Source organism: Rhodotorula graminis (assembly GCF_001329695.1).
Source record: "Rhodotorula graminis WP1 unplaced genomic scaffold RHOBAscaffold_18, whole genome shotgun sequence".
NCBI lineage: Eukaryota > Fungi > Basidiomycota > Microbotryomycetes > Sporidiobolales > Sporidiobolaceae > Rhodotorula > Rhodotorula graminis.
In genome coordinates this window covers 151705-175396 of record NW_017264945.1, presented here as the reverse complement: position 1 = coordinate 175396, position 23692 = coordinate 151705, and the positions used below count along the sequence as shown (strand labels likewise).

Genomic DNA, 23692 nt, shown 5'->3' with positions numbered 1-23692 from the left:
TCGAGCCCGGCTCAGAACTCCTGCCCGTCCCACACCGCCCCCGAGATCCAGTTCCTGTACCACCTCGTGCCCTCTCCCGCCTGCTCGTCGCGCACGACCGCCCCACCCGCGCTCGCCCCTCCTCCTCCGGCGCCGCCTCGCTCTCCGAGCTCGAGCACGCCGAGCAGCTCCTTTGCGAGCCCGACGCTGAGGCCCTCGGCGTGCGCAATGTCGAGCAGGCTCGCGCCCTCGCGCTCGGCCGCCTCGGCCGCCGCGCTCGTGCCGCCTTCCTCCTTGTCGCCCGCCCGCCCCTGCCCCTGCCCCGGCGCCAGCTGCGGCCCGCCGAGCGCCAGGCTCGCGACGAGCGCCTGCCGCGTATCGACGAGGTCCAGCACGCGGCTCTCGAACGCGCGCGGGGCGAACCGCGGCGTGTGGAGGATCGTGAGGCCCGAGGGGTGGAAGACGCGCAGGGTGAGGCGAGCTGGCGGGCGCGGTGGTGCGAGTTGAGGAAGGGGGCTGCGAGGCGCAGGTCTTTGGGCGAGACGAGGGCTGTGGTGAGAGAGATTCAGTCGGGCAAAGTGGGCCGGGTCGGAGAGAGAGAGAGGGAGAGAAGGAGAGGGAGGAAAGGTGGGGACGCACCGACGCCTCGCGCCCGGTTCCACAGGCACCACACCTCGTCGAGCCCGACTATCCCGCCCTTGCGCTCCATAACGCGCCCCTTCTCGAGCACGCCGTCGAGCTCCCTCGCGAGCTCGGCGTGGTACGCCCGGTCGTCGGCGACGAGGTCGGGCGTGACGGCGTTGTCGAGGACGGACGACGAGGCTGTCGCGAGGCCGAGCGAGTGCAGCGAGGACGAGGCGAGCGAGGCGGCACGGGCGGCGGCGGCGGGCGTGGGGCTCGTGCTCGAGCCGTTCGAGGGCGAGGCGGCAGACGAGGCGAGCTGGGCGTTGATGCTCTGGGCGAGCGTGATCTGCAGTCGGCCAAAAGGTCAAGAAGTGGTCGCGAGAAGGCAGAAGGGAGGATAGAGAGAGGTAAGGCGAACCATGTCCTTGGCCTTGCGCATGAGGCTCTCGAGGTCCTTGAGCGCGTCGTCGAGCGAGTCCTCGCGGTCCCGTGCGTCGAGGTCGACACCGCGCAAGATCGCGTCTGCGAGAATCACAACCCGGTCAGACGAGCTCGTCGAAGGCGAGAAGGCAGAGATAGGGAGGAGAAAAAGGGAGGACGCACCGATTCCGACGCCCCGACTGCCCTCGCTCTCGCCCTCTGCGCCCTTGCCCTCGACGCCCTTGCCGCCCCTGCCGCCCTTGCCTCCTTTTCCCGCACCTGCTAACGCCGCCGCGCTCAAGTCCCACGCTTTCGCGCCCATCGCCTCCTTGAGCGCGGCATAGAACGCCTTCTCGCCGCCCTTGCGGAAGCTGAGCCGCACGAACGCCGCCTGCGCCTGCTGCGCCGCCGTCGCGCTCGAGCCCGAGCCGGCGATGGGCACCGACACGGGCGCGGCGCTCGCCGGGTCGGTGCCCGGGCCGGGCGTGCCCGAGCGCGAGGGCGCGAGCGAGCGCGTCGAGTTGGAGCGCGAGTGCGGCGCCGAGTGGGCGAGGGAGGTGGACGAAGGGGGAGGGCGCGGAGGGGACGGCGGGAGGAGGACCGAGTCGCACACCTCGCAGCGCGTCATCGAGTGGTGGTTGAGGAAGGTGCACACGGGGCACGCGAGGCGCGCACCCGTCTCGGTCGGGTCGAGCGCGACGGGTGCGGATGAGGGGGGAGCGTCGGGTCGAGGAGGTCGCGGTGGAGGTGGGGGTGTGCCGAAGCGCGAGGGCGGCGCTGACGAGGCGGCAGGAGGAGGAGGAGGAGGAGGGCGAGAAGATGACGAAGAGGACGGGGTCGGGTCGCGCGTGACGCCGCACAGGGAGCACTTGAGGCCGAGCTGGGCCGTCGGGACGTTGTGCATGCCGCAGACGCGACACACCCAGTTGCGCTCGCCAGCGAGGGCGGCGAGCGCGAGGGCCTCGCGCGTCTTGTCGCGCTCCCGCTCGCCGTCCCTGTCGCCCGCCGCCGCCGCCGCGCCCTCCTGCGCCGCGCCCGAGGAAGAAGACGACGACGTTTGGCGCTCGGCGAGGAGGAGGGTGATCTTGGGCGAGGACTTGAGGAACCCGGCCCAGTACTCTGTCTGGCGGACGAGCGAGAGCGGGAGGTAGGCCGAGTTGGCGTGCGGGCGCGACGACGAGACAAAGACGACGCGGTGCGAAGTGAGGATGGCGCGGCCGTCGGCGTGGCGTGGCGACTTGTCCTTGCTGCGGGCGCGAGGTGGTCGAGGTGAGCCGGGAAGGGAGGGCAAGGGGAGGAGAGGAGAGGAGGGGGGCGCACGCGTCATAGAGGCCGACGCTGTCTGCGTGGGTGAGTATGTGCTCGTCTGGGTACAGGTGTGCGCCGAGGGTCTGTAGGGTCACGTCGAGCGGGAGGAAGCGGTCCATCGCCGGGGACGCTCCAAGGTGGGGCGCGACGAGGACGAGGGGGCGACCGGGGTGTGCTGCTGTTGCGGTGGGTCGCTGTGGGGAGCGGTGTAGGTTGCTCTAGGCGGTGTAGCGCAGTCGGGCGAGCTGCCCGGGTGTGTGACAAGAGCGAGGCGAGTTCATCTCTGTCGTCCTTCTCGTCGTCGGCTCTTGGGCTCGTCCACACTCGCTGCGCACTCGCTGCCGCCACGCGAGAGGCCGCCACCGACTGCCATCTCTCGCCTGCATCTGGCTACGCCGACAGCCCGCCCGCACTCGGCCCTGGTGGCCCCCCTCGAGCGCGACAACACGCCGAGCAAGCGCCATGACCGACGCCCTCCTCCAGTTCCTCCTCGAGGAGGTTGCCATGGACGGTGATCAAGGTGCGCACACGCACTCTCTCTCTCCCTGTGTCCAGCCCACCTCTCGCTCGCGACGAGGCGGTGCACTCGAGCCTTTGACGAGCCACGCGCGGGAAGCGGGGCAGGGGCAGCTGGGCAGCCACCGCTACGTACAGCGCGCCTCACAGTGCACCAGCCCTGCGCCTGCACCATCCAGCGACACCGTCCTGCACCGCTCTCGTCGCTCCGCAACGCGTTGTTGCCTCTCGCTCGCGCGCCGGCCCGACTCGCGGTCGCACGTTCGATTCTCGAGACCAGCACCCTCTTTCCTCGACCAGCAGTACCGTGTCCTGACTGCTCTCGTGCCCCACTCTCACAGGGACCTCGACCGAGTCGCTCGCCGCCTTCATCGCCGACTTTTACGCCCGCTCGTCTTCGTCGTCGGCCGGCGGCGCGCCCCTCGAGCAGCTCGTCGACGACAGCTTCGTCTCGTTCGTGTGGGACGCCCTTGTCGCCGAGCCCGACGTCCGCATCGGCGTCCTGTCAGCCATCGACGCTCCCGCCGCCGCACACGCCGAGCCTCAAGCCGGGCCCTCGACCGCCGATGCTTCACCCGCTCTCGACGCCGCCGACGGCCAGCCCGACGACGCCAACGCCGACGACGGCGACGCCGACGTCAAGCCCGCCAAGCCCAAGGCCAAGGGCAAGGGCAAGACCAAGGCGCAGCGCCAACCTGTCGGCCCGACGCACGAGCTGCGCATCCTCGACGACCAAGAGCGCGCCCTCGGCCGTGACGCGCTCCATGACCTGTACGGCGCCGCGCTGCGCATCGTCGCGAGCGAGGAGACGGCTCGAGTCGCCATCACGGGCAGCCACGCTCGCGTGAGTCCCCCTCGTCCTCCTCTTTCTTCCTCGAGCGGGGTCCGAGCCATGGCGCAACTCGAGACTGACCCCTGCCTCGTCGCCTCTCGCCTCGTCCCCTGCAGATCTCGTCCATCACGCCCATCGTCTACACGGTCCTGCAGCACGTCTCGCGCGGCCGCACGTCGGGCGTGACGGCCGTCCGCATCTCGAAGGACCTCGGCATCGACCCCAAGTCGGTGTTCCACTACATCAAGGTCCCGCAGTCGCTCGGCATCGTCAAGAAGTTCACCGACGTCGAGGACGGGTGCCGCACGAACCGCATCGTGCACGTGCGGTACCTCGAGCGCAGCGTCGCGTGGAGGACCCACATCGCGGCCGACGAGCCCGACGACGACGAGGGCGCCGGCGTCAAGGACGAGGACGGCGGCGAGGGAGCAGCAGCAGGAGGAGGAGGAGCGGGAGGAGGCGACTGGGCCGGGCTCGAGATGCCGCCCATCTCGCCGGCGTACCTCGACTCGAACATTCCCTTGATCCGCGCCCGCATCGTCAAGGCCATCCGCCGCCGCAAGGACCAGTGGCTCCCGCACATTGAGCTGCATGGGTCGATCGTGCGTCGGCCTCGTTCCTCTCTTTCCCTCTCGAGCGCCTGCTCGTCCCCTGCCCTTCCTCCTCGCCACTCTCTCCTCGCCTCTTCGCCCTCGTCCTCCTCTCCTCGTCTCTCTCTCTCGCGGGACACGCATACTGACCTCGCCAACGTCGTCAACTCGCAGGGCCTGCACGCCATGAACCCGCTCTCGCTCCGGCGCCTCAACGCCATCGTGACGCAGCTCGCCGCCGAGGGCGTCATCGAGAAGGTGACGGTCACGCGCAAGAAGGCCGGCGGCAAGAGCTCGATCGCCCAGGCGCTCCGGCTGTGCGTCAAGCGCGAGGGCGAGGACCAGGCGGCGGCGGGCGAGGCGCAGGGCGCCGGCGAGGGCCCGGCGGGAGGGGCACAGGGCTCGGCGACGCAAGCGCAGGCGCAGGTGGGCGACGGCGGCGGCGAGGACGAGGCGGACGACGAGGCGTGGCCGAGAGCGGGCCGGCCGATGGAGCGCCAGATCCTCGACCTCCTCATGGACGCTGACGCTCGCGGGCTCACTATCGCCGTGCGTCCCTCTCCCTCCTCTCTCTTTCTCTCTCTTTCGCTCTCGCCCGACCGTATCGACTGACCCTTCCCGATTGCGCCTCGCAGGAGATCTCGTCGGCGCTCCACTCGTACTCGCCCCGGTTCGTCGAGGCGACGCTGCAGCGCCTCGCGCGCGTTGCCCCGCCGACGCACCTCGCCGACTACGCGCTCCACTCGATGCAGGAGACGGTCGGCCGCATGAAGCAGGCGCGCTGGTTCTCGCTCGTCGGCTACCTCGCCTTCCGCCGCGCGAGGGGCTTCCCCGACGACCACGCCGAGGAGACGTACCGCGCCCTGTGCGGCCCCTCGACCTCTGCCTCTACGTCGGGCGATGCGGCTGCCGCCGACGACGAGGCCGAGCAGCAGCAGCAGCAGCAGCACGCGAGCCGCGTCGGCGCGTTCGAGACGGCGCCCGGGCACGAGCCCGCCGAGGGCCAGCACGCGACGCTGCGCGACTACCAGCGCCGCATCGACAAGTACCAGGTGTGGGCGGGCACGAGCGCCGGCGTCGCGGCCACCGGCGGCGGCAAGAAGCGCGGCCGGCCCGCCAAGGTCAAGGTCGCCGTCGCCGGGTCGGGCTCGGGCAAGAGCGCGAGGAGCAAGGGCATGGGCAAGGAGCGCGCCGTCGACGACGCGCCGGTCGTCGACTCGGACGCCGCCGCCGCCGCCGCCGCCGGCCAGGACGACGGCTCGGCCTCGCCCGCTCCGCCGCCCGTGCGCCGCCCGACGGGCCGGCCGCGCAAGCACCCGCTCAAGCCCGGCGAGGAGACGTACTACATGCGGCGCAAGCGCGAGAAGGCCGAGGACGAGGAGCGCGAGCGGCAGGGCCTGCCGCCGCTCGTGAGGGCGGGCAAGAAGAAGAAGAAGGTCAAGGGCGAGGACGAGGACGAGGGCGCCGGCGACGGGGCAGCGGCGACGGGCGAGGGCGAGGGAGATGAGGGCGAGGGTGGCGAGGGCAAGAAGGGGGCGAAGAAGGGTCGCAAGAAGGGCAAGGGCAAGGAGAAGGAGGCGGACACGATGGACGTCGACGACGAGGTGCGCTCGCCTTTCTCCCCTTTCCTTCTTCCTCTCACGAGCCTAGCCTGACATGCCTCGCCCGATCGCCCTCGCTTGCAGTCGCAGGCCGACCCGTCCACCTCCACCGCCGCCGCCGGTCCTTCCACGGCCACGACCTCGTCCCTCCTCGACCCGCCACCCGCCGACACGCCTGCGCCCAAGAAGAAGCGTGGTCGTCCGCCCAAGAAGGCCCCTGTGCCCGAGCAGCCGGCCGCGACCGCCGACACCGCCTCACCCGCCGTCGTGCACGAGCCCGAGCCCGAGCCACAGGCCGGCTCTTCCGCCGCCCTGCACGAGACCGACCCGGTCAACGGCGCCGTCGACGTCGACGTCGACGAGACGTCTGAGGCGCCCGCGCCGAGGCGCACGACCCGTGGTCGCAAGGCGGCGGCCGAGCCGCTCACGCCTGGTCCCGGGGCGTCGACGCCCAAGGTCGCCGCCGCCATCTCGTCGACGCCCGCACCCGCCCTCGTCTCGGGCGCAACGACCGCCAGGGCTACTCGCTCCTCGGCTCGCGTCGCCGCCACGCCCATCCCGACCGCCACACCTGCCCGCAAGCGCACGCGTGCAGCCGCAGCTGCAGCCGCCGCGTCGGCCTCACCGCCTACCGCCTCGGCTCGTACTCGTGCTTCAGCAGCTCGCGCCGACGTCTACGTCGAGCTCGATGCGTCGCCCGCTCGCAAGCGTGCGAGGACTGAGTCGACGGCGCTCGCAGGCCCGAGCGGCGTGCCGAGCGCGTCGCCGTCGCCGCCGCCTGACACGCCGCAGGCCGGGCCTTCCGGCGTCGTGCACGACGTCTCGCCGTCGTCGCGCAAGCGCGCCGCTGAGGACGAGGGCGACGAGGGCGAGGGCGAGGGCGAGCAGTCGGGACCTTCCCAAATCGCCGCCGAGCAGGACCGCTCGTCCCCCTCGTCGCCCGTGCCGGCGACGACGCCCACTCTCGCTCGTGTCGCCGAGAGCACGCCGTCTCGCCTCGTCTCGCCTCGCGACGGCTCGCCCCTCTCGCGCACCGGGACGCCCACGGCGCCGGCGCCAACGGCCAAGGGCAAGAAGAAGTACCGCGCGTCGGCCGTCGCCCAGGGCAACCTCACGATGCTCGAGCGCCAGAAGGACATCGTCGACTACATCACGTCGAGCGGCGGCTTCCTCGAGTACAGCTACACGCTCAACGAGGACCTCGTGCGGTTCCTGCGCGAGAGCCGCCCGGACGCCCGCCAGATGGACCGCGTCGTCCTGCGCCAGGCGTTTGAGGCGTGCGTCGACCGCGAGCTGTTGCGCAAGACGAGCGTCGTCGGCCTCAAGGGCCAGCGCCACGACGTCTACTACCTCCCGACGGTCGCGCCCGACTCGCCCGAGCTCGTCCAGTACCTGCGCGACATCGCCTCGGCCACGCGCACGTATGCGCGCGGCACGCACACGAACGACATTGTGCTCGACGAGGCGTTCGACGTCGACGACGCCGACGTCAAGCTCGACTCGATGGTTGCCGACCCGCTCCCGGCCGACGGTCCCGAGGTCGCGCGTCAGTTCTTCGGCCAGCAGCCGCTCGTCGTCGGGCGCAAGTACGGCGTCCGCCAAGGGCTCGCCGCACGCGCTCGCCAGATGCACAAGTGGCTCGCGAGCTGGCTCTTTCGCCACGCCGACGATGCGCACCTCGCCGTGCGCAGGGACGACGACGGGTTCGTCGTCGCGCAGAAGACGATCCTCGACCAGATGCCGATCGGCGTCTACGTGCGCCTCGTCCCGCTCCCGTTCGAGTCCGAGGCGCTCGACGCGTTCCTCGCCGAGCCGGACAACGGCCAGCTGTCCATGTCGGCCGCGCCCGCCGACATCGTCGCCGTCATCCGCCCGCACCAGCCCAAGCGCAAGGCGGCCATGTGGAAGAACTTCGAGTCGCTCCTCCACCTGCGCCTCCTCGCCCCGCTCATCCCGCACCGGTCCGACCCGCACGAGTTTGAGCCGAGCAGCCGCCCCAAGCTCGCGACGCACTGGCGGTTCGCGACGACGGTCCCCCTGTACGCGCTCGGCGGCGACCGCGCCCTCGTCGACGTGTGCGACCTCGACTCGAACGACGCCGTCGGCGAGTACTGGACGGCGCTCGAGTCGGCCAGCATGCGGCCGAGTCGGGACAAGGCACAGCGCGAGCCGATCGAGGACGACCGCTTCCCGGACAAGTGCACGTGGATCGGCCAGCAAGTCCTACGCGGCGGCTTCATCAAGGCCGACCGGTGGCGCGACACGTACCAGCTCGCCGACCGTCAGCGCACCTTCCTCGTCCGCCTCGTCCAGCACGACCCTGGCCTCGCGACCGACGCCGACAACCGCGCCGAGGACCTCGTCAAGTGGGCCCACGCCCTCCTCGCCCCGGTCGACGTCGTCAAGGAGTACCTCTTCTCGACGCACCACCGCCTCCTCGACGACCTCGACGCCGCCGCCAAATCTCGTCGCTCGCGCAAGAAGAAGGTCAAGGTCGCCGAGGATGGCGACGACGACGAGGACGACGAGATCGCCGTCGACGAGGCGGTGCGCAAGGCCAACGCGGCCAAGGCGCTCCACCGCAAGGTCCAGGAGGCGTCCGAGCAGCGCGAGCGCGACTGGGTCGGCATCCTCGAGCGGTTCCGGGCCGAGCACGACCAGCCCGACCTGCACGCCGCGACGGTCGACTGGCTCCACCGCGCCTTTCTCGACCCGCGCCGCCAGATCGACGCCAAGCACCTCGACTCGGAGCTCTGTCGCCTCCTGCCCGCTCCCGACGCCGGCGCTGTTGCAGACGGAGCTCCAGTGGCGCCGCCCGACCCGTCGTTCAAGTCGCTCGTCCCCCTGTCGATCCAGAAGAAGGCGCAGGCCGCCAAGAACCCGTACGCCGTCAGCACCAACCTCCCGAGCCTCGCCAAGCGCGTCCCGAAGCGCAAGACCAAGGCGCAGGTGCGAGGGCGGACGCAGGCCCTCGCACGGGCGCAGGCGGCAGCAGCCGGCGAGGGCGACGAGTCGGCGCGAGCCAAGGACGCCGCCGCAGGACCCGCCGAGACGGTCGACAGCGGCACGCAAGACGAGTTCCTCGACGTGCCCGTTCCGCCTCGCCCAGAGCTCGAGCAGGGCCGTCGCCTCACGCGCAACTTCTACACGCCCGAGCAGGACGACCTCATCCTCGACGCGTACGCCGTCCTGCGTGCCCGGGCCCATCACCTCGGCGCGCGCGTCAACTACCGCATCTTCGAGGACTTCTTCCAGGGCAACAAGGGCTCGGCCATCAAGCAGCGCGCCATCAGCATCCTCAACAACAAGCCGGCCATGCGCGCCTACTTTGACCGCCTCGTCGCCGAGTACCTCGTCGTGTTCGACGCCGAGGGCCGAGACGTCGTGCACGACCCGTTCCCGGACAGCATGACGGCGTTCGACCTCGCCGGCTGCGTGCGGTTCCTGCGCGCCAAGGTCAACAAGGCCCAGATGTGCGTCCTCGCTCTCTCAAACCCCTCTCTCGAACCCGGTCGAGCTTCCCTGACACACTTCTTCCTTTGCAGTCGCCTCATGCGCGACGTCCCGACGCCGGCGGTCCAGGCCGCCGAGGTCGTCCCGCTCCCCGCCTCGCTCGAGCAGCTCTTCGCGCAGTACACGGTCAACCCGCTCGAGGCCTCGGCCGACACACACCGCCGCTTCGCCAAGATCCACAGCAGCTACCACATCACGGCCCAGCTGCGCCTCGAGTCGATCGTCAACCTGCCGTTCGGCGACTCGGTCGTGCCGAGCAAGCTCGAGCCGCCTATCGAGTGGCTGCACGACCTCGCACGTGGTGCCTGCAAGGTGCGTCCCTTTCTCACTGTCACTCTCTCCTGCCCATGTCCAAGACGCTGACCGTCGAGTACGCGCTCCCTCGCCCGCAGGCCATCGTCGCGACCGACGAGCACCTGTACGACTCAGCCAAGGGCGGCGCGCTCCTCGCGCCCTTCCCCGAGGAGGTCGTCGAGGACGTCATCAAGGACCTGAGGGCCAAGTCGATCATGCAGACGCGCAAGGAGGACCGCCGAGCGCCGGGCGCGGGTCTCGTCTACCACGACAAGTGCGTCTCTCGGCCTCCTTCCTCACTTTGGGTCTCTCTCGACTGACTCGCCCTCTCTCTCGCAGGTTCATCCTCCGGTTCGAGTCGATGACGAGCGTGTCGCGCCTGCGCGAGGCGGCCGACTTTGACAAGGACCTGCACGAGTCGGGCGGGACGACGTTCCCGCTCGTGCCCGCCGAGGGCGACATGCTCGCCTTCTTCGAGCTCCTGTCGCAGGGCAAGGTCGACCTGTCGGTCGACGCGAGCGGGCTGAGCGCCAAGGCGCTCGACTACACCGACTTTGGCACGCGGCAAGCCAGTGCGTCCCCGATTCCCCTTTTCTCTCCCTCCCTGCGCGCACTCGCTCACTCTCCTCGCCGTACCCCTCTCGCGCCGCAGACGACGACGACATCGAGTGCGCGGTCAGCATCGTGCCCAAGGACCCGTTCGAGAAGGTCGACCTCCCCTTGCCCGACACGCTCCTCCCGCTCGGCATCACGTTCGACGAGCCGACCCTCGCGTCAGCCCTCGGCCGCCTCCCCGCCGACGCCGACCTCGCCCGCATCGTCGAGCTGTGCGTCGCCGCCGCCGGGCCCGACGGCTCGCTGCCGGCCTTCCTCGAGCGCGTCGCCGAGGACCAAGCGGCGCGCACGGGCCTCGTCGCCGACCTGCCCGGCGCGATCGCGCTCCTGACGCGCTCGGAGCCGCCGCTCGCGTTCTGGGCCGGCAAGTCGTCGCTGCGGCTCGTCCACGCGCGGCACGTCGCCCAGTGGGCGCTGCCGCTCGCGGTCAGCGCGCCCGCAGCCGCCGAGGGCGCCGGCGCCGTCGAGCAGCCGCCCGTCGGCAGGTGGTTCCTCCCGGCGTTCTGGACCGACATCGAGGGGCGGACCAACGTCGAGTACTGGTCGAGGGCGGTGGCGTGGGTCAAGGGCGAGCTGTGGAAGCGCTCTGGGTCGACTTGCGTGCGTCCCTCTCTCTCTCCCTCTCTCTCTCTCTTTCTCTCGGCAGGACCGGCAACTGACTCTTTCGGTGTCGTCTCGCAGGCCGCAATCGTCGACCGCGCCATGCACAAGCAGGTCCTCGTCGCGCACGAGGTGCACACGATCCTGCGCACGCTCGTCGCGGCGGGCAAGGTGTTGCGGGTCGAGGGCGCGCTCGCCCACGGCGAGGGCGAGTACGACTGGGAGAGGGACCACTGGGAGCTGGGAGGGTGCGTGTGGCGCTGAGCCGGCGCGGTCGGGGGCTCGAGGCGGAGGGTTTCGAGGAGGTTTGCGCTTGGGGTTGCGTCTTGTAGTCTCTGCGCCGGGCCTGTGTCTTCGTACTGTTACTGCAGCTTGGTTCTGTGCACCGGTTAGGGCGTACGACAGAGGCGAGAGGGCGAGAGGCTCGATCGGCGTCTCCGAGTCCAGCTCTCGCTCAACGCGCTCGTCCGTCCCTTTGCTCCCTCGACAGCAGCAGTGCCCGCGCCGCCCTCGCACCGCATCCAGCACCTCTTACGATGCCGTCCCGTACGCGTTCGCGCGCCACCCTCGGCCTCGTGTCGCTCCTCGCCCTCGCAACCTTGGCGCTCGCCCAGACGGCCGCGGTCGGAGCAAACGGCGGCGAGGGCGGCGCACTGACTGGGCCAGTGTCTTCTCCTGGTGCGTCTCCCTCTCCCTCTGTCCCCCCTGCCCGCCCCAGCCGAGACGTGAGGTGGCGCTCGTCCCCTTGGCCACCTCGCCCCTCGACCCACCCGCTCGGCTCGCGCCCAGCGGACGCGTGCACTGACCTGGACTCGCGCCCATCGCAGAGAGTGCCGGCTACACGTGCGACTCGAGCCAGTGCAAGTTGCCAGACTGCCTCGTGCGTCCCCCCCTCCCCTCCCTCCTCCTTCCCCACCCTCTCCTGCGAGCCTCGTCGACCTGACCCTCTCCTCCTTGCGTCCTTGCAGTGCGCTTCTACCTCGCCGCCTGGCGGCCTCGACCCGAAGAACGTGCCGCAGTTCGTCAGTGCGTCGCCCCCTTTCCCCCTCGAGCGCATCCTCTCCCCGCCAAGAGTGCGTCGCTCACTGTCGGCCGCCGTCCCACAGCCTTTACCGCCGATGACGCCATCCAGCTCTACACCAAGGAGGTCATGTCGTACTTTCTCGGCGGCCGCAAGGTGCGCCCCTGCCTCTTCGCCTCTCCCTCGTTCCGTCGACCGCTCACGCCTCGGATCCGCACGCAGAACCCGAACGGCTGCACGCCGCGCATGACCTACTACACGAGCCTGTCGTACACCAACTACTCGATGGTCACCGAGATGTGAGCCCCAAGTCCTCGCGCCCTGCCCGCACGTTCCCTCGACTGGTCTCCACTGGCTTGTTCGCTGACCCGCCCTTCTCCCCCTCCTCGCGCAGGTACGTCAACAACAACACCGAGATCGCCGACCACACGATGACGCACGCCGGCACGCCCAACGTGTCCGAGATCACGGGCAACCTCAAGGCGCTCAACGCGTTCGCCGGCATTCCGCTCAAGGACATCATCGGGTTCCGCGCGCCGCTTCTCAGCTGGAACGGCAGCACGCTCGAGGCGCTCCACAACGCATCCTTCACCGTGCGTCCACAGTCTGTCTCTCTCTCTCAAGAGCTTCAGCTGCGGCCGGATCGCTGACCAGCTTTGCCCCTCCTCCTCCTCCTCCTCCTCCCCCTCCTCCTCCCTCCCTGCGCCTTCTTGCCCTTCGTCCATCCCTCGCGACGCCGCCAACAGTACGACTCGTCGATGACGAGCGCGACGTACGCCAACGCGAGCAACACGGACGCCTTCTGGCCCTACACGCTCGACAACGGCGTCGCCAACAACTGTCTCGAGCAGGCCGACATCTGCCAGGGCCGCCTCAAGCTCCCCGGCCTGTGGGAGATCCCGATGTACTCGACGTTCGGCGACTCGCAGAGCGACATCCACCTCATGGACCCGTGGCTCGACTCGACCGACTACGCCAAGGTCCTCGAGTGGCTCAAGTTCTCGTTCTTGACCCACTGTGCGTCCCCCCTCGAGCCCTTTCGAGGTCAGCCGAGACTGACGGTCGTTACCTCGTCGACGCAGATGACGGCAACCGTCAGCCGTTCGGCCTGTACTCGCACCCTATCGTGCGTCGTCCTCTTTCTCTCTTGTCCTCCCCCTCTTGCCCTCACTGACCCATCTCTCGCCTACAGCACCTCGCCGTCGGTTACCCGGGCGTCGACGACCCTATCGCCATGCGCGAGATGCTGCAGGAGTTCCTCGACTGGGTCCAGTCGCACGATAACGTGTGGATCGTGAGCAACGCCCAGCTCCTCGAGTGGGTGCGCAACCCGGTCACCAACGACAAGATGGGCGACGTCGACGCCCTCAAGTGCGAGGTGCCCGCCGTGCCCGCCGACGACAAGATCTGCAATGGCATCCCCCAGAACATGGTGCGTCTCTCCCTCTCTCCCTCTCTTCCTGTGCGTCGCCGACCCTGACTCGCCGACTCGCGCGCGCAGGCCGGGCTCCTCAACAAGTGCGACTTTTACGAGTTCCCGTGGCAGACGTGCTACTACTGCCCGGGCGACTCGCCCACGCCCGACAACCCGGTCCCGGCGCCTCGCGAGGGCGACACGCGGCACACGCTCCCGTCCGACTGCTTGACGGCTTTCTTCGACCCGATCAAGAACGAGTGCACGTGCTCGAACGACGACTGCAAGTTTGAGGACCAGACGCGGCCGATCGGCAACTACACGACCAACCTCGGCGGCGCGGGCGCGAGCGGGTCCGGCACGGCGACTCAGGCCGAGGTGACGGCGCCGAGCAAGCAGAACTCGGGCGCGGCGGGCGGCAGCGTGTGGTCGGTCGCGGCGGGGGCGGTCGCGCTCGTCGCCGCTCTCGCGGCCTGAGCGCCTCTCGACTCGGGCGCACGATGGACATTCTCTTCTCTCTCTCCTCCCCCTTTCCCGGCCCCCTCCCTTCCCCTTCCCTCCCTCGCCATAATTCTCGCTCCCTCCCTCTATCACACTCGCTCGCCTTTGACAGACACTGCGCCTCACCCTCTCTGGTTTCCCCCCTCCTCGCGCTGTAGCTCTCCCCTCTTCCCCTTCTCCTTGCAACTTTTCTACGTCGTCCGCATCCTCGGCACTGTCCCCGCGACCGTCGCGAGCTGCTGCCGCTTCGTCGGCGCGGAGAGAGGCAAGCCAGCTGTCGAGGGAGGGAGAGAGGTCCGCGTACGAGCCGAAGCAGTGCCAGCTGCTCCCAAAATGAGCCCAGGAGCCAAAAGCGGTGTCTGACGCTGCTCGCAAATGAGGCGATCAGCGGGGAAGCGGGGGAAGCCGACGCAGCTGCGCAGGTTCGCCTCGCTCCTCGTAACGGCCTCTCGCGCTCTCACCACACCCTCAAGCAGCTTCATCATGTGCGTGGACTCCTCGCAAGCCCTCATCGAGCACCACTGACCAGGTCACACATCGCAGGGGTCTCCGAACCATTCCCGCCGACTCGCGCGTCTCCGACAACGTGCGAGGCACTCTCTCGCCGACTACGTCTCCTGGACCACCGCTGACCAGCTCTGGACCCCTCGAATAAAGCCCTCGGAGAGCCACCACGTCTCGTCGACCGTCTACGGCTCGCGCGCGGCCGCGCAGGGCATCCCGGCGCTCGAGATGGGCGAGGACGAGATGGACCCGAGGCTCGCCAAGCGCTTCGTCCAGGGTGCGTCTCGACGTCTGCGATGTCTCAGCCTCGACGGGGTCGACGTTCGGAGGCGGGCATGCCTCGAGAGTCGGGCCCGGACTGACCTTGCCTCCTCGACTCGACTCTCTCCCCCCTCCTCCTCCTTGCTCTCTCCTCCTCCTCCTTGCTCTCCTCGTGCGCAGACGAGCTCCTCGGCAATAGCAACCCGTCGCTCAACCTCGCGAGCTTCGTCACGACGTACATGGAGCCCGAGGCGTGCGTCCCCTCTCTCTCCCTCTCTCTCGCCGCCCCCGGACTCGTCCTGACCGCGCACTGAACCTCCTCGTCGCAGTGAGGAGCTCATGACGTCCGCTTTGGCCATCAACATGATAGACGTCGAGGAGTACGGAAGCCTCGAAACGCTGGAGCACCGCTGCGTGTCCATGATCTCGCGCCTGTTCAACGCGCCGCGCGACAACGAGGAGGACGAGGCTGTCGGCACGTCGACCGTCGGCAGCAGCGAGGCCATTATCCTCGCCGTCCTCGCCGCCAAGCGCCGCTGGAAGAACAAGCGCAAGGCCGAGGGCAAGTCGACCGACTCGCCCAACATCGTCATGGCGTCGTCGGTCCAGGTCTGCTGGGAGAAGGCGGCTCGCGTGCGTCCCACTCTCGCTCTCTCTATCCTTCTCCTACCCTCCCTTCCCCTGTCATCCTCTCAAACTCCCTCTCGACGTCCCTGCGTCCCTTCTCTCTCCTTGACTCGCCCTCGCCTCGCTCTCCCTCCTCTCTCTCTCTTCTCCGTCTCTCCACCGCTCGAAAACCTCGACTGACGCGCTCCCTCGGCCCTTTGCGTGCTTCCGCAGTACACCGAGGTCGAGGAGCGCTACTGGAACGCCCGCCCTGGCGTCTACAACGCCATCCCGTCGGAGCTCGTCGACCTCGTCAACGAGAACACGGTCCTCGTCGTCGCCATTCTCGGCAACACGTATCACGGCGGGTACGACGACGTGTCGGCGATCAATGACGAGCTCAAGAAGAAGTGAGCTCTCGCTCAAGTCGGCGCTCGAGCCTCTTCCTCGAGAACGGCACCTGACCTTGTCTCTTTATTCATCGCTCGCAGGAACGAGGCCGAGGGTCTCGTACGTCCCCTTCTCCCTCTTTTCGCCATGCGGTACGAGCGACTCACAATCCTGTGCTTCGACAGGACGTCACCATCCACGTCGACGCGGCGTCGGGCGGCTTCGTCGCACCGTTCGTCAACCCCGACCTCGTCTGGGACTTCCGCCTTCCTCTCGTCAGCAGCATCAACACGTCGGGCCACAAGTGTACGTCCCACTCTCGCTCTCGGGCCCGCCGTCGTCTTTGGCTTCCTCCTCTTCCCTCCTCGGCGCTCGCCTCCCCTCCTCGTCGCTCGCCTCCCCGTTCCACCCTCCCTTGTACGGAACAGCACCTCGAACTGACTCGTATCTGCATGTACACAGACGGTCTCGTCTACGCGGGCGTCGGGTGGGCCTTCTGGCGCAACAAGTCGTATCTCCCGGAGGAGCTCCTCTTCACGGTCCGTCACCATCACCTCCTCCTCGACGCAGCGTACCTTCCCAGAAGACTGATTCACTCCTCTCGTACCCAGGTCAACTACCTCGGCGCGCCGCAGTGCGTCACTCTTTCGCATTCCTCGGTCGTCGAGCACTGGTCGAAGCTCCCTGAGCGCGAGCTGACCTCGTTCGGCGCCTCGCAGGGTCAGCTTCACGCTCAACTTCAGCAAGAGCGGCGTCAACGTCATCGGGCAGTACTACCAGCTGCTTCGCCTCGGCAAGAGCGGGTACCGCGCCATCATGCTCAACGCGACGAGGACGGGAGACTTTCTCGCCGACGAGGTGCGCAAGATGGGCGACGGCCTGTTCGAGGTCATCAGCGAGGGCGAGGGCAAGGCCTTGCCGCTCGTCGCGTTCCGCATCGTCAAGGAGAAGCCGTACGACGGTGCGTCCGCTGTCCTCCCCTACCTTCTCCTCCTTCCTCTGGCCCGTCGCTCACGCCTCGTCTGCCACAGAGTTCGCCATCGCCGCCCACATGCGGCAGCGAGGCTGGGTCCTCCCGGCGTACACCTTCATGCCGTCCTGCTCCGTGCGTGTCGGCGCTTCGTCTCGCCTTCCTCGTCTGCGGCGCACTGACCCTCGTCGTCCCGATTCGCAGCACATGAAGGTCCTGCGCGTCGTCGTCCGCGAGGACCTCTCGCGCTCGCGCTGCGAGACGCTCGTGCGCGACCTCAAGGAGACGATCGACTACCTCGAGTCGGCGCCGGTCGAGGTCCAGAAGCACCTCTCGAAGACGGACGGCGCCGCCGGCGACATCAAGTCCGAGCACCACCCGACGCACCGCAAGGCCAACAAGACGGTGCACCTCCACGAGAAGCACAGCCTCGCCGGCAAGCACGGCAAGACGCACGCCGTCTGCTGAGCGAGCGGCCGGTCGGCGTCGACGGCGTGCGGCGGCGACAGCTCGGCGGTCGATGAAGCGGTCTCGCCAGTGGGGCAGCAGCCGGCGAGCTCAGGAGGGCTTGTACAAGGAGAGGCGGGGCGTCGTCGAGACGAGAGAGGGGCGGCTTGTACGGTCTGGGTCGGCTTGCACAGAATCAGTCTCTCAGTCTCTCTCCTTCTCTTTCGCGCACTCGGTCTCGCGTTGCTCTCTCGCCTGAAAAGCAAAGACTGATAGTGATTATGTTCGAGCTGCACAAAGACGCAGAGAGGAGAAACGAAAGTCCGCCGCTCAGGCCCACCGCGCCGCTCGCCTCGCTGCAGCCTCGCCGCCGAGCGTCGCCGTCGCCGTCACCCTCGACACCGCTGGACGCACAGCCACCGTCGGGGCGATACCGTCCGCTGCCGCCGTCGGCTGCATCGTGACGCCGGCAACGCCGACCGCGGCGTCGCTCGACGACGCCGAGACCTGAATGTCGTTGCCGGTCGTGCTCGACTGGCTCGGCTGGATGCCGCCCGGCGGCACCGGCGCCGAGCTGCCGACGTTGGCCGTCGACGCCTTGCCGTCGTCGCTCTTCTTGCCCTTGGTGAGGCCGACGCCGAGGCCGACCGCGAGTCCGAAGACGAGCAAGAGGGCGAGGAGCGCGCCGAGCGCGAGCGGCTTCTGGTACCACTTGAGCTGCCGCTTCTTGCTCGCGCGACGCCTGCTGCTGCTTTGGCGCGCTGCGCCGCCGCCCGAGGTGCGCGAGCGGTGGTGGTCGTGCGCCGCGCTCGTCGCGTCGTGCCGCACGCCCTTCTTCCTCGTTCCGCCGCCGCCACCGCCGCCGCCAGTCGTGCCGTTGCTGCGCCGCTTGTGGTCGACGTCGTCGAACGAGTCGTCGCGGGCGCGAGACGCGTAGGGGAGGTTGGCCGCGAGGGCGGCGGGAGGGCCGGCCGAGGGGAGGAAGCCGGGAACAGGTTCGTGCGCAGGAGGAACGGCAGTCGTGTTGCGCTCGGGCAGGTTGAGGAGCGTGGCATCGTACCCTTCCTGTCGACGAGAGTCAGACGGTCAGTCGGCAGTCGGCGCACCTCGCGGGAGCCTTGGACGACAGGGAGAGAAAGTGCTCGGCGCACCTGCTTGTCCTCCTGCGTGAGCTCGATCTGCTGCGCCGCCTGCAGGTATCGTCCCTCGCCGCCTCCTGCTCCCACAGCGCTGCCCGCCCGGTAGGGCGCACGCGCACCGTGCCCGGCGGGCGTCGTCTCGACGTCCGAGGCGGTGAGGCTCGGGCGCGACTTGTACGGCGGGTACGCCGCCTCGTCGGCAACTGAAGGGCGGCGCGACATCTCTGAGCCGGTGGAGAGAAGCACGAAGCCCTGGCGAGCAGGAGAGAGAGCCTCGGCGACAGCGGGCGCACCGAGCATCGTCCGGAGAGTCCGGCGGACGGGAGGACGAGGTGCGAGCGAGGACGCCGCATCGCCGATACGAGGCAAGCAGGCGACCGAGCGAGGATCGAGCGCTGTCGAGCGGGAGCGCGCATGCGGCACACGCGCGCCGGCGGTCGGAACGCGAGAGAGTCTGGTCGCCAGCGCGGGGGACGAGGAGAGGGCGGCCAATACAGCTCAGAGCGCGTCGAGCTCGAGTGGAAAGAGAGCAAGGGTCTGGGTACATACCCTGAGCTGTCGCACCGCCGCTCAGCCAAGCCGTGGCGAGCTGGGAGCGGGCGAGCGACGGGCGCCAGACGAGGAGGAGAGACCGCCTCAACCTCGCGAGGCGGGACTGCCAGGGTGGCATGAGCAGTTCTGCGTCGCACCCAGGGAGCCCATCAGGCTGGCCGCGCTGGCCCAGCGAGAGCGAGCGCGACAACATCGCCTCATCTCGCCCTCTGCTCCGTCTCCTCCTCACCCTTCACCCGCTCTCGCTGTGTCCACGTGCTGGCGCAGCTAGAGACGCGCACCCTCGCCAGGCACATGCTCGCCGGCCTCCAGCGCGCCTAACCGCCTCCCCAACGGCGCCATCCCGCCATCGACCTCCCAGCACTTTTTCCAGGCTCGACTCAGCAACGGCCACCCGTGCGGCGAGCTCGCCAGCTCTGCCACCGAGTCCGACTCGTCCAGTCGAGCTGTACACGGCGCGACCGCCTGCGTGCGAGGCCGCACGCCTCGCTCGACTTTCTGCGCGGCGCGGGCGGTAGAGGAGGGCGGGCGGGGACATTGCAGCGGCTCGGCGGGTCTGGCAAGGAGGACGAGACAAGGTGGACTACTCGGGCGGGAGCGGCTCGTTGCTACAGGTGCGCCCGCGTCCCTCTTCCCTCTCCTAGACCTCGCCCTCCCTCGCGCCGGTCGAGCACCTCCCCCCTCCTGCGCGTGATGCTCAACATGATAATTTGCGCCTGATCATCCGCCCTCCTGCATTCAGTTGCGAGGCCCTCCATGCCTGGATGGGTCGGAGCGGCGGGCTTGATGCCACCTTTCAACCCCTGATGCACCAGGACAACCTCAACCCTTGCCTCTCAAGAGCGACGCACTGACTCTTTCCTGTCCCGGCCGCAGAACCTCTTCGACATCTCTCGACGCTCTCGACCAGGATCTCGAAGGGCCGGCCTCGTCTCGATCCTGCAGCCTCGACCTCGCCTTGCCTCGACCTCGCGCCCTCGTCGAACGGTCCCGACTCGCAGAGCCTGCTGTCCGACGAGCCCTTTGGCCGCTCAGCTCGATTTCCTGGAGCGGGCGCAGAGCCAGAGTCCCTGCAACGAGATCCCTTTTCAGCATTGTCTGCTCGAGGCCCGAGAGCGCGAGGTCGTTCAGCGAGAGAAGCGCTTCGACGCAAGCGATCGACACGGACTCTCGACCGCTTCCAGCTCCGCGTGAAACCTGCGCCTCGTCGCCGGCGCAGCAGCCCGACGGACAGTCCGCGGACCTCTGGCGAACGAGGCTCGTCCGCTCAAGCTGGACTCGCTCTTTGCCCTCAGCCATGCCTCGACGTCGTCGCTCCAGCTTTGGCGACGACTCAAGCGATTCTGTCGCATCGTTGCTGTACGCCTCGCCGCCCTCGACTCGCCGCTCGTCCAACTCGCCGCGATCTCCTCCTCCTCCTGTCCACGTCAGCCGCCGTCCCTCGCCGCACGCCTTGGTGCCCGCCCCGCCCCGCCTGCACGTCCGCGAGACGCTCTCGGCCGAAGCCGCGACGCGGCTCATGCTCGAGAAGTGGGACCTCATGGACGAGGCCGGCGCCGACGAGGAGGACGCGGGGCCTGAGCGCGAGGGGCGGCGAGGTCGGCGGCGTCGAGAGCGCTCGAGCTCGACGCCCGCTCGGGGCGACCGGAGGGTGAGCAGGGTCAGACAGTTCGAGCTGTGGCAGCCAGAGCGGGAGCGGATCCGGCTCGCGCAGGTCGAGATGGAGCGCGGGGAGGACGACGAGAAGGCGCGAGCGGTGGTGCAGCAGGGCGCTGTTCTCGACGAGCCAGTCGTCGAGAAGAAGAAGGTGCGGGACCGCCAGGCGACGCCGAGATTTGTCGTGTCGGCGCCGCCGAGCGACGACGGCGGCGAGGGGCGCTCGTCGAGCAGGAGGCGCGTGACGACGTCTATGGCCTCGACACGGTCCTCGACGCCGGTCCTGGGTGCCTCGGACGAAGAGAGGGTGACGAGGGGGGCGTCGCGGCGCGGCCAGAAGGCGGCGACGGGCGAGGGCAACTTGGGAAGGCCGCGCTCGACGACGCACCTTCGCGCCTCTGGCGGCTGTGCGTAGTCTCTCTCTCTCTCTCTCGCCAACCCTCGCAGTCACTGACCCACTGTGTTGCAGACACCTCGCGATCCTCTCGCTCTCGGCCTCGCCCGTTGCCGAGCCAAGTGCCAGAACCGTCCCTTGAATCGTCTCCTCGCCGCCGACCACCGCCCTCGCGCACCTCCTCCCTCCCGGCCCCACCTCACGAGATCCACACACTCCACGCGACCGAGCGGGAACGCGTGCGCCGGCCGATCCACTCGCCCCTGGATGCGCACGGGCCCTCTCGCTCCTCGCGCCGTCGCCGTCGCCCACTCTCCTCGGACACGCCCTCGCCCACGCCCTCGCGCGCTCTCCCGCCGCACGGTGCAGGTTCGTCGCTCTTGTCGCCGCCCGACCCTCGCTCGTCGACCGGCGGCGGTGGCGCGAGCGCAGCCGCCGCCGACCTCGTCGCGGCGGAGACCGACGTCGGGCTCGCTGCGGCCGAGCACGTCGGGGAGGCGGTGAGCTCGGCTCTGAGCAGGGTCGGAGCTCTCTTCTCGTCGAGCAGGACGTAGTGCAGCAGGAGAGGAGGGACGTCTCTCGAGATTGACTGAGAAACATGACTTCGTTTGGCAACCTTCGAGGGCTACGTTCAAGGGCTTCGTTCGAGGAGAAGAGACGTACAAGCATAGACAGGCACAGAGATGCAGTGACCAAGATGTGGCGGGTGAGAGCGGTCGAGAGAAGTGGCGACGAGGGCAAGTCGGCGATGGTGCTCAGTCGGCGTGGTGACGGCGGCCCGAGAGGAACCCAGAGAGATCCCCAACAGGAAGCTTGACGGGAACGCCGGTACACTCCATGAGCAGGGCAAATTCGAGCCACCAACCTGTCGTACAGCGACGAAAGGTGAGCGGGCGAGGAGGAGATGACGGAGGAGACGACGACGCACCCATGATGGTCGTCAAGAAGCCGAATGCGCCTGCCGCCTTGAGCAGCATTTCGACATTGGGGTTGCCCTTGGCGAGACGAAGGTCTGCGGGACGGCAAGGACAGGGTCAGACGTGCTGTCCTGGCTAGAGCCTCGGTCGAGCGGTCCCGAGAGATGCGAGGGCGCAGCGCGTGGAGGACGTCGCTCGGTGACTGCGAGTAGTAGGGACGGGTACGCGGGGAGAGTGACATCGAGTGGGAGAGGGAGGAGGAGAAGGAGGAGGAGGAGGAGCAGGAGGGGAGGAATCGAGGGGAAGAGAGACGTACAGACGGTGACGAGGAGCCAGAAGGTGATCTCGAGGAACGTGAAGAGCGCGACGAAGACGACGTTGGTGCCTGGCACGTACACGAGAAGTGTCAGGGACCGTAAGGCCGCGAAAACTGGCCCGAAGCGGTGCGTGCGCTCGTTCGAGCGAGAGCGCCTCGAGCCGCACAGGGCAAAGGATGGTGGAACACGTACGGAGAGACGCGATGAGGTAGATGAGCACCAATACGGCCCACCCTGCGCGAGAGATTATGCCTGTCAGTCGGGGCCACGAGGAGAGAGAGGCAGAAAAATCGAGGAGGACGCACAGATGAGGTACATGGCAATGCCGCCATTGTAGTCCGTCGAGGCTCTGCGAGAGAGAGCAGGGGCTCAGGTCCTGCTCGTGGGAGACGAAGAGGAAGAAAGAGGGGACGCACGCTCCGAGCGTCGTTGCGACGTCGTTGGTGACGTCGAGCAGGTAGCCGAACGACCACCAGAAGCCGCCGAACGTGATGAAGACGACCGACGTAAACGTGTTGCCTGTGGGGATGACCGATGAGCCCACGCCGGCGGAAACGAGGGAGAGAAGAGGGCGACTGGACGCACCGAGAACCCACTCGAGAAGGCCGGCAAGCGTGAGGCCGAGGCCGCCGACAAAGAGCATGGCGCCGCTGCAGAACCGAGAGTGAGTCGGTATAAGTGAAAGAGATGCGCAGAAGGGAGAGGCGGACGCACACGAGAGCCGGTGCTGCCCCAGTCGTCGTGCCGACCCAGCCCTGCGAGACGAGGGGAGGGGTCAGAGCGGCTCTCTCTCTCCTCGAGAGTGGGAGACGACCCGTACCATCAAGTAACAGCTGAAAGGCGTCAAGCAAAGGAGGAAGGAGGCGACGCCGAGCGGCGTCGGGTTTGCGAAACGCTGCGCGGGCGACAGGATTAGTCGCGGTCCGAGAGCTCGCGACGAAACGGACGACGCACCTTGGCCAAGTCTCCCTTGGCTTTCGCGCCTCCAGGCTGCAGGTAGAGGCGCTCGAACTGCTCTGCCGAGAGCTGCACCGAGATCTGCCGCCGCAGCGAGGCGCCGCCGTCCGTGTCGAGTAGGCCGAGGTTTTGCGCCTCGAGGTCGTGCTGCGTCGAGGGCGAGCCAACCTTCTCGAGGCTTGCTGGAGGTTGGACTTGGTTCGACATGGCGTGCGAGTCGAGGGGCGCGTCGAGGGACGAGGAGGGTGAGGGGGCGAGGCGAGGAGGGCTTGAGAAGGAGGAGGTGTTGGGCGGTGTCGAGGAGCGCGAGGCGAGCAGGTGTGTGTTCGAGACGACGTGTGGAGCGAGAAGCAAAGACGAGCGGAAGCGCGCGAGGTTGGAGAGGGAATGAGGTGGGGAAGCCGTTCCGAGGAGGGGAACGCGGGACGGGCGTCAATCTGAGCGGGCGCTCGCGGACGTTCGAACCGTCGCCTGTTGTTCCCTTCCCGGGCCCCGCACAGGGCTTGCTGCGAGCGCTACGAGCGCAGCGCGTGACCGTCGAGCAAGCGCAGCGAGCGATCGCGCCGTCTCGAGCGTTGCGAGGGAGCGACCGGCCGCCGGCGACGGCGTGCAGCAGGTCACGGCGCGCTCGACGAGCTCCGTCCTCGCGCCAGAGCGGTCGGAAGTTCCCCTTGCCGCGCAGGGAGGGGAAAGCGTCCCGTGGCTGGTCCTGCGGGGACACGAGCCTGGACCAGACAAGGGCCGACAGGTGGGG

The 23692-nt window shown here is 68.7% G+C and overlaps 5 protein-coding genes across 5 annotated transcripts; 2 read left to right on the top strand and 3 right to left on the bottom strand.

Annotated features, from left to right (window-relative positions):
• Positions 1–11: 11 nt before the first annotated feature.
• On the bottom strand, positions 12–2450 carry RHOBADRAFT_47352 (uncharacterized protein; the record flags this gene model as incomplete). Its single annotated transcript, XM_018414971.1, has 5 exons — positions 12–460; positions 619–949; positions 1022–1125; positions 1207–2270; positions 2344–2450. 5 exons carry the CDS (start codon positions 2448–2450, stop codon positions 12–14), a joined length of 2055 nt encoding a protein of 684 aa, XP_018267950.1.
• Positions 2451–11405: 8955 nt separating this feature from the next.
• On the top strand, positions 11406–14019 carry RHOBADRAFT_67009 (uncharacterized protein). The gene is made up of 10 exons (XM_018419150.1): positions 11406–11570; positions 11720–11772; positions 11861–11918; positions 11999–12069; positions 12136–12212; positions 12308–12506; positions 12660–12930; positions 12996–13039; positions 13106–13345; positions 13415–14019. The coding sequence occupies exons 1-10, from the start codon at positions 11429–11431 to the stop codon at positions 13802–13804; spliced, it is 1545 nt and encodes a 514-aa protein (XP_018267949.1). The 5' UTR covers positions 11406–11428; the 3' UTR covers positions 13805–14019.
• A 259-nt stretch (positions 14020–14278) lies between these two features.
• RHOBADRAFT_67008 (uncharacterized protein) lies at positions 14279–17216 on the top strand. Its single transcript, XM_018419149.1, has 13 exons — positions 14279–14313; positions 14372–14414; positions 14486–14609; positions 14774–14846; positions 14923–15226; positions 15434–15609; positions 15691–15709; positions 15775–15895; positions 16052–16128; positions 16201–16223; positions 16309–16550; positions 16621–16694; positions 16764–17216. Coding segments are annotated over exons 1-13 (1542 nt in total). The 5' UTR covers positions 14279–14311; the 3' UTR covers positions 17028–17216.
• Positions 17217–17336: 120 nt separating this feature from the next.
• On the bottom strand, positions 17337–18367 carry RHOBADRAFT_47350 (uncharacterized protein; the record flags this gene model as incomplete). Its single annotated transcript, XM_018414970.1, has 2 exons — positions 17337–18071; positions 18158–18367. The coding sequence occupies 2 exons, from the start codon at positions 18365–18367 to the stop codon at positions 17337–17339; spliced, it is 945 nt and encodes a 314-aa protein (XP_018267947.1).
• A 2965-nt stretch (positions 18368–21332) lies between these two features.
• RHOBADRAFT_50368 (uncharacterized protein) lies at positions 21333–23251 on the bottom strand. Its single transcript, XM_018415304.1, has 10 exons — positions 22936–23251; positions 22802–22876; positions 22696–22736; positions 22567–22631; positions 22398–22500; positions 22287–22330; positions 22174–22215; positions 21981–22049; positions 21676–21759; positions 21333–21612 (listed from the first exon to the last, which is right to left on the bottom strand). Exons 1-10 carry the CDS (start codon positions 23143–23145, stop codon positions 21503–21505), a joined length of 843 nt encoding a protein of 280 aa, XP_018267946.1. The 5' UTR covers positions 23146–23251; the 3' UTR covers positions 21333–21502.
• Between the last annotated feature and the right edge of the window lie 441 nt (positions 23252–23692).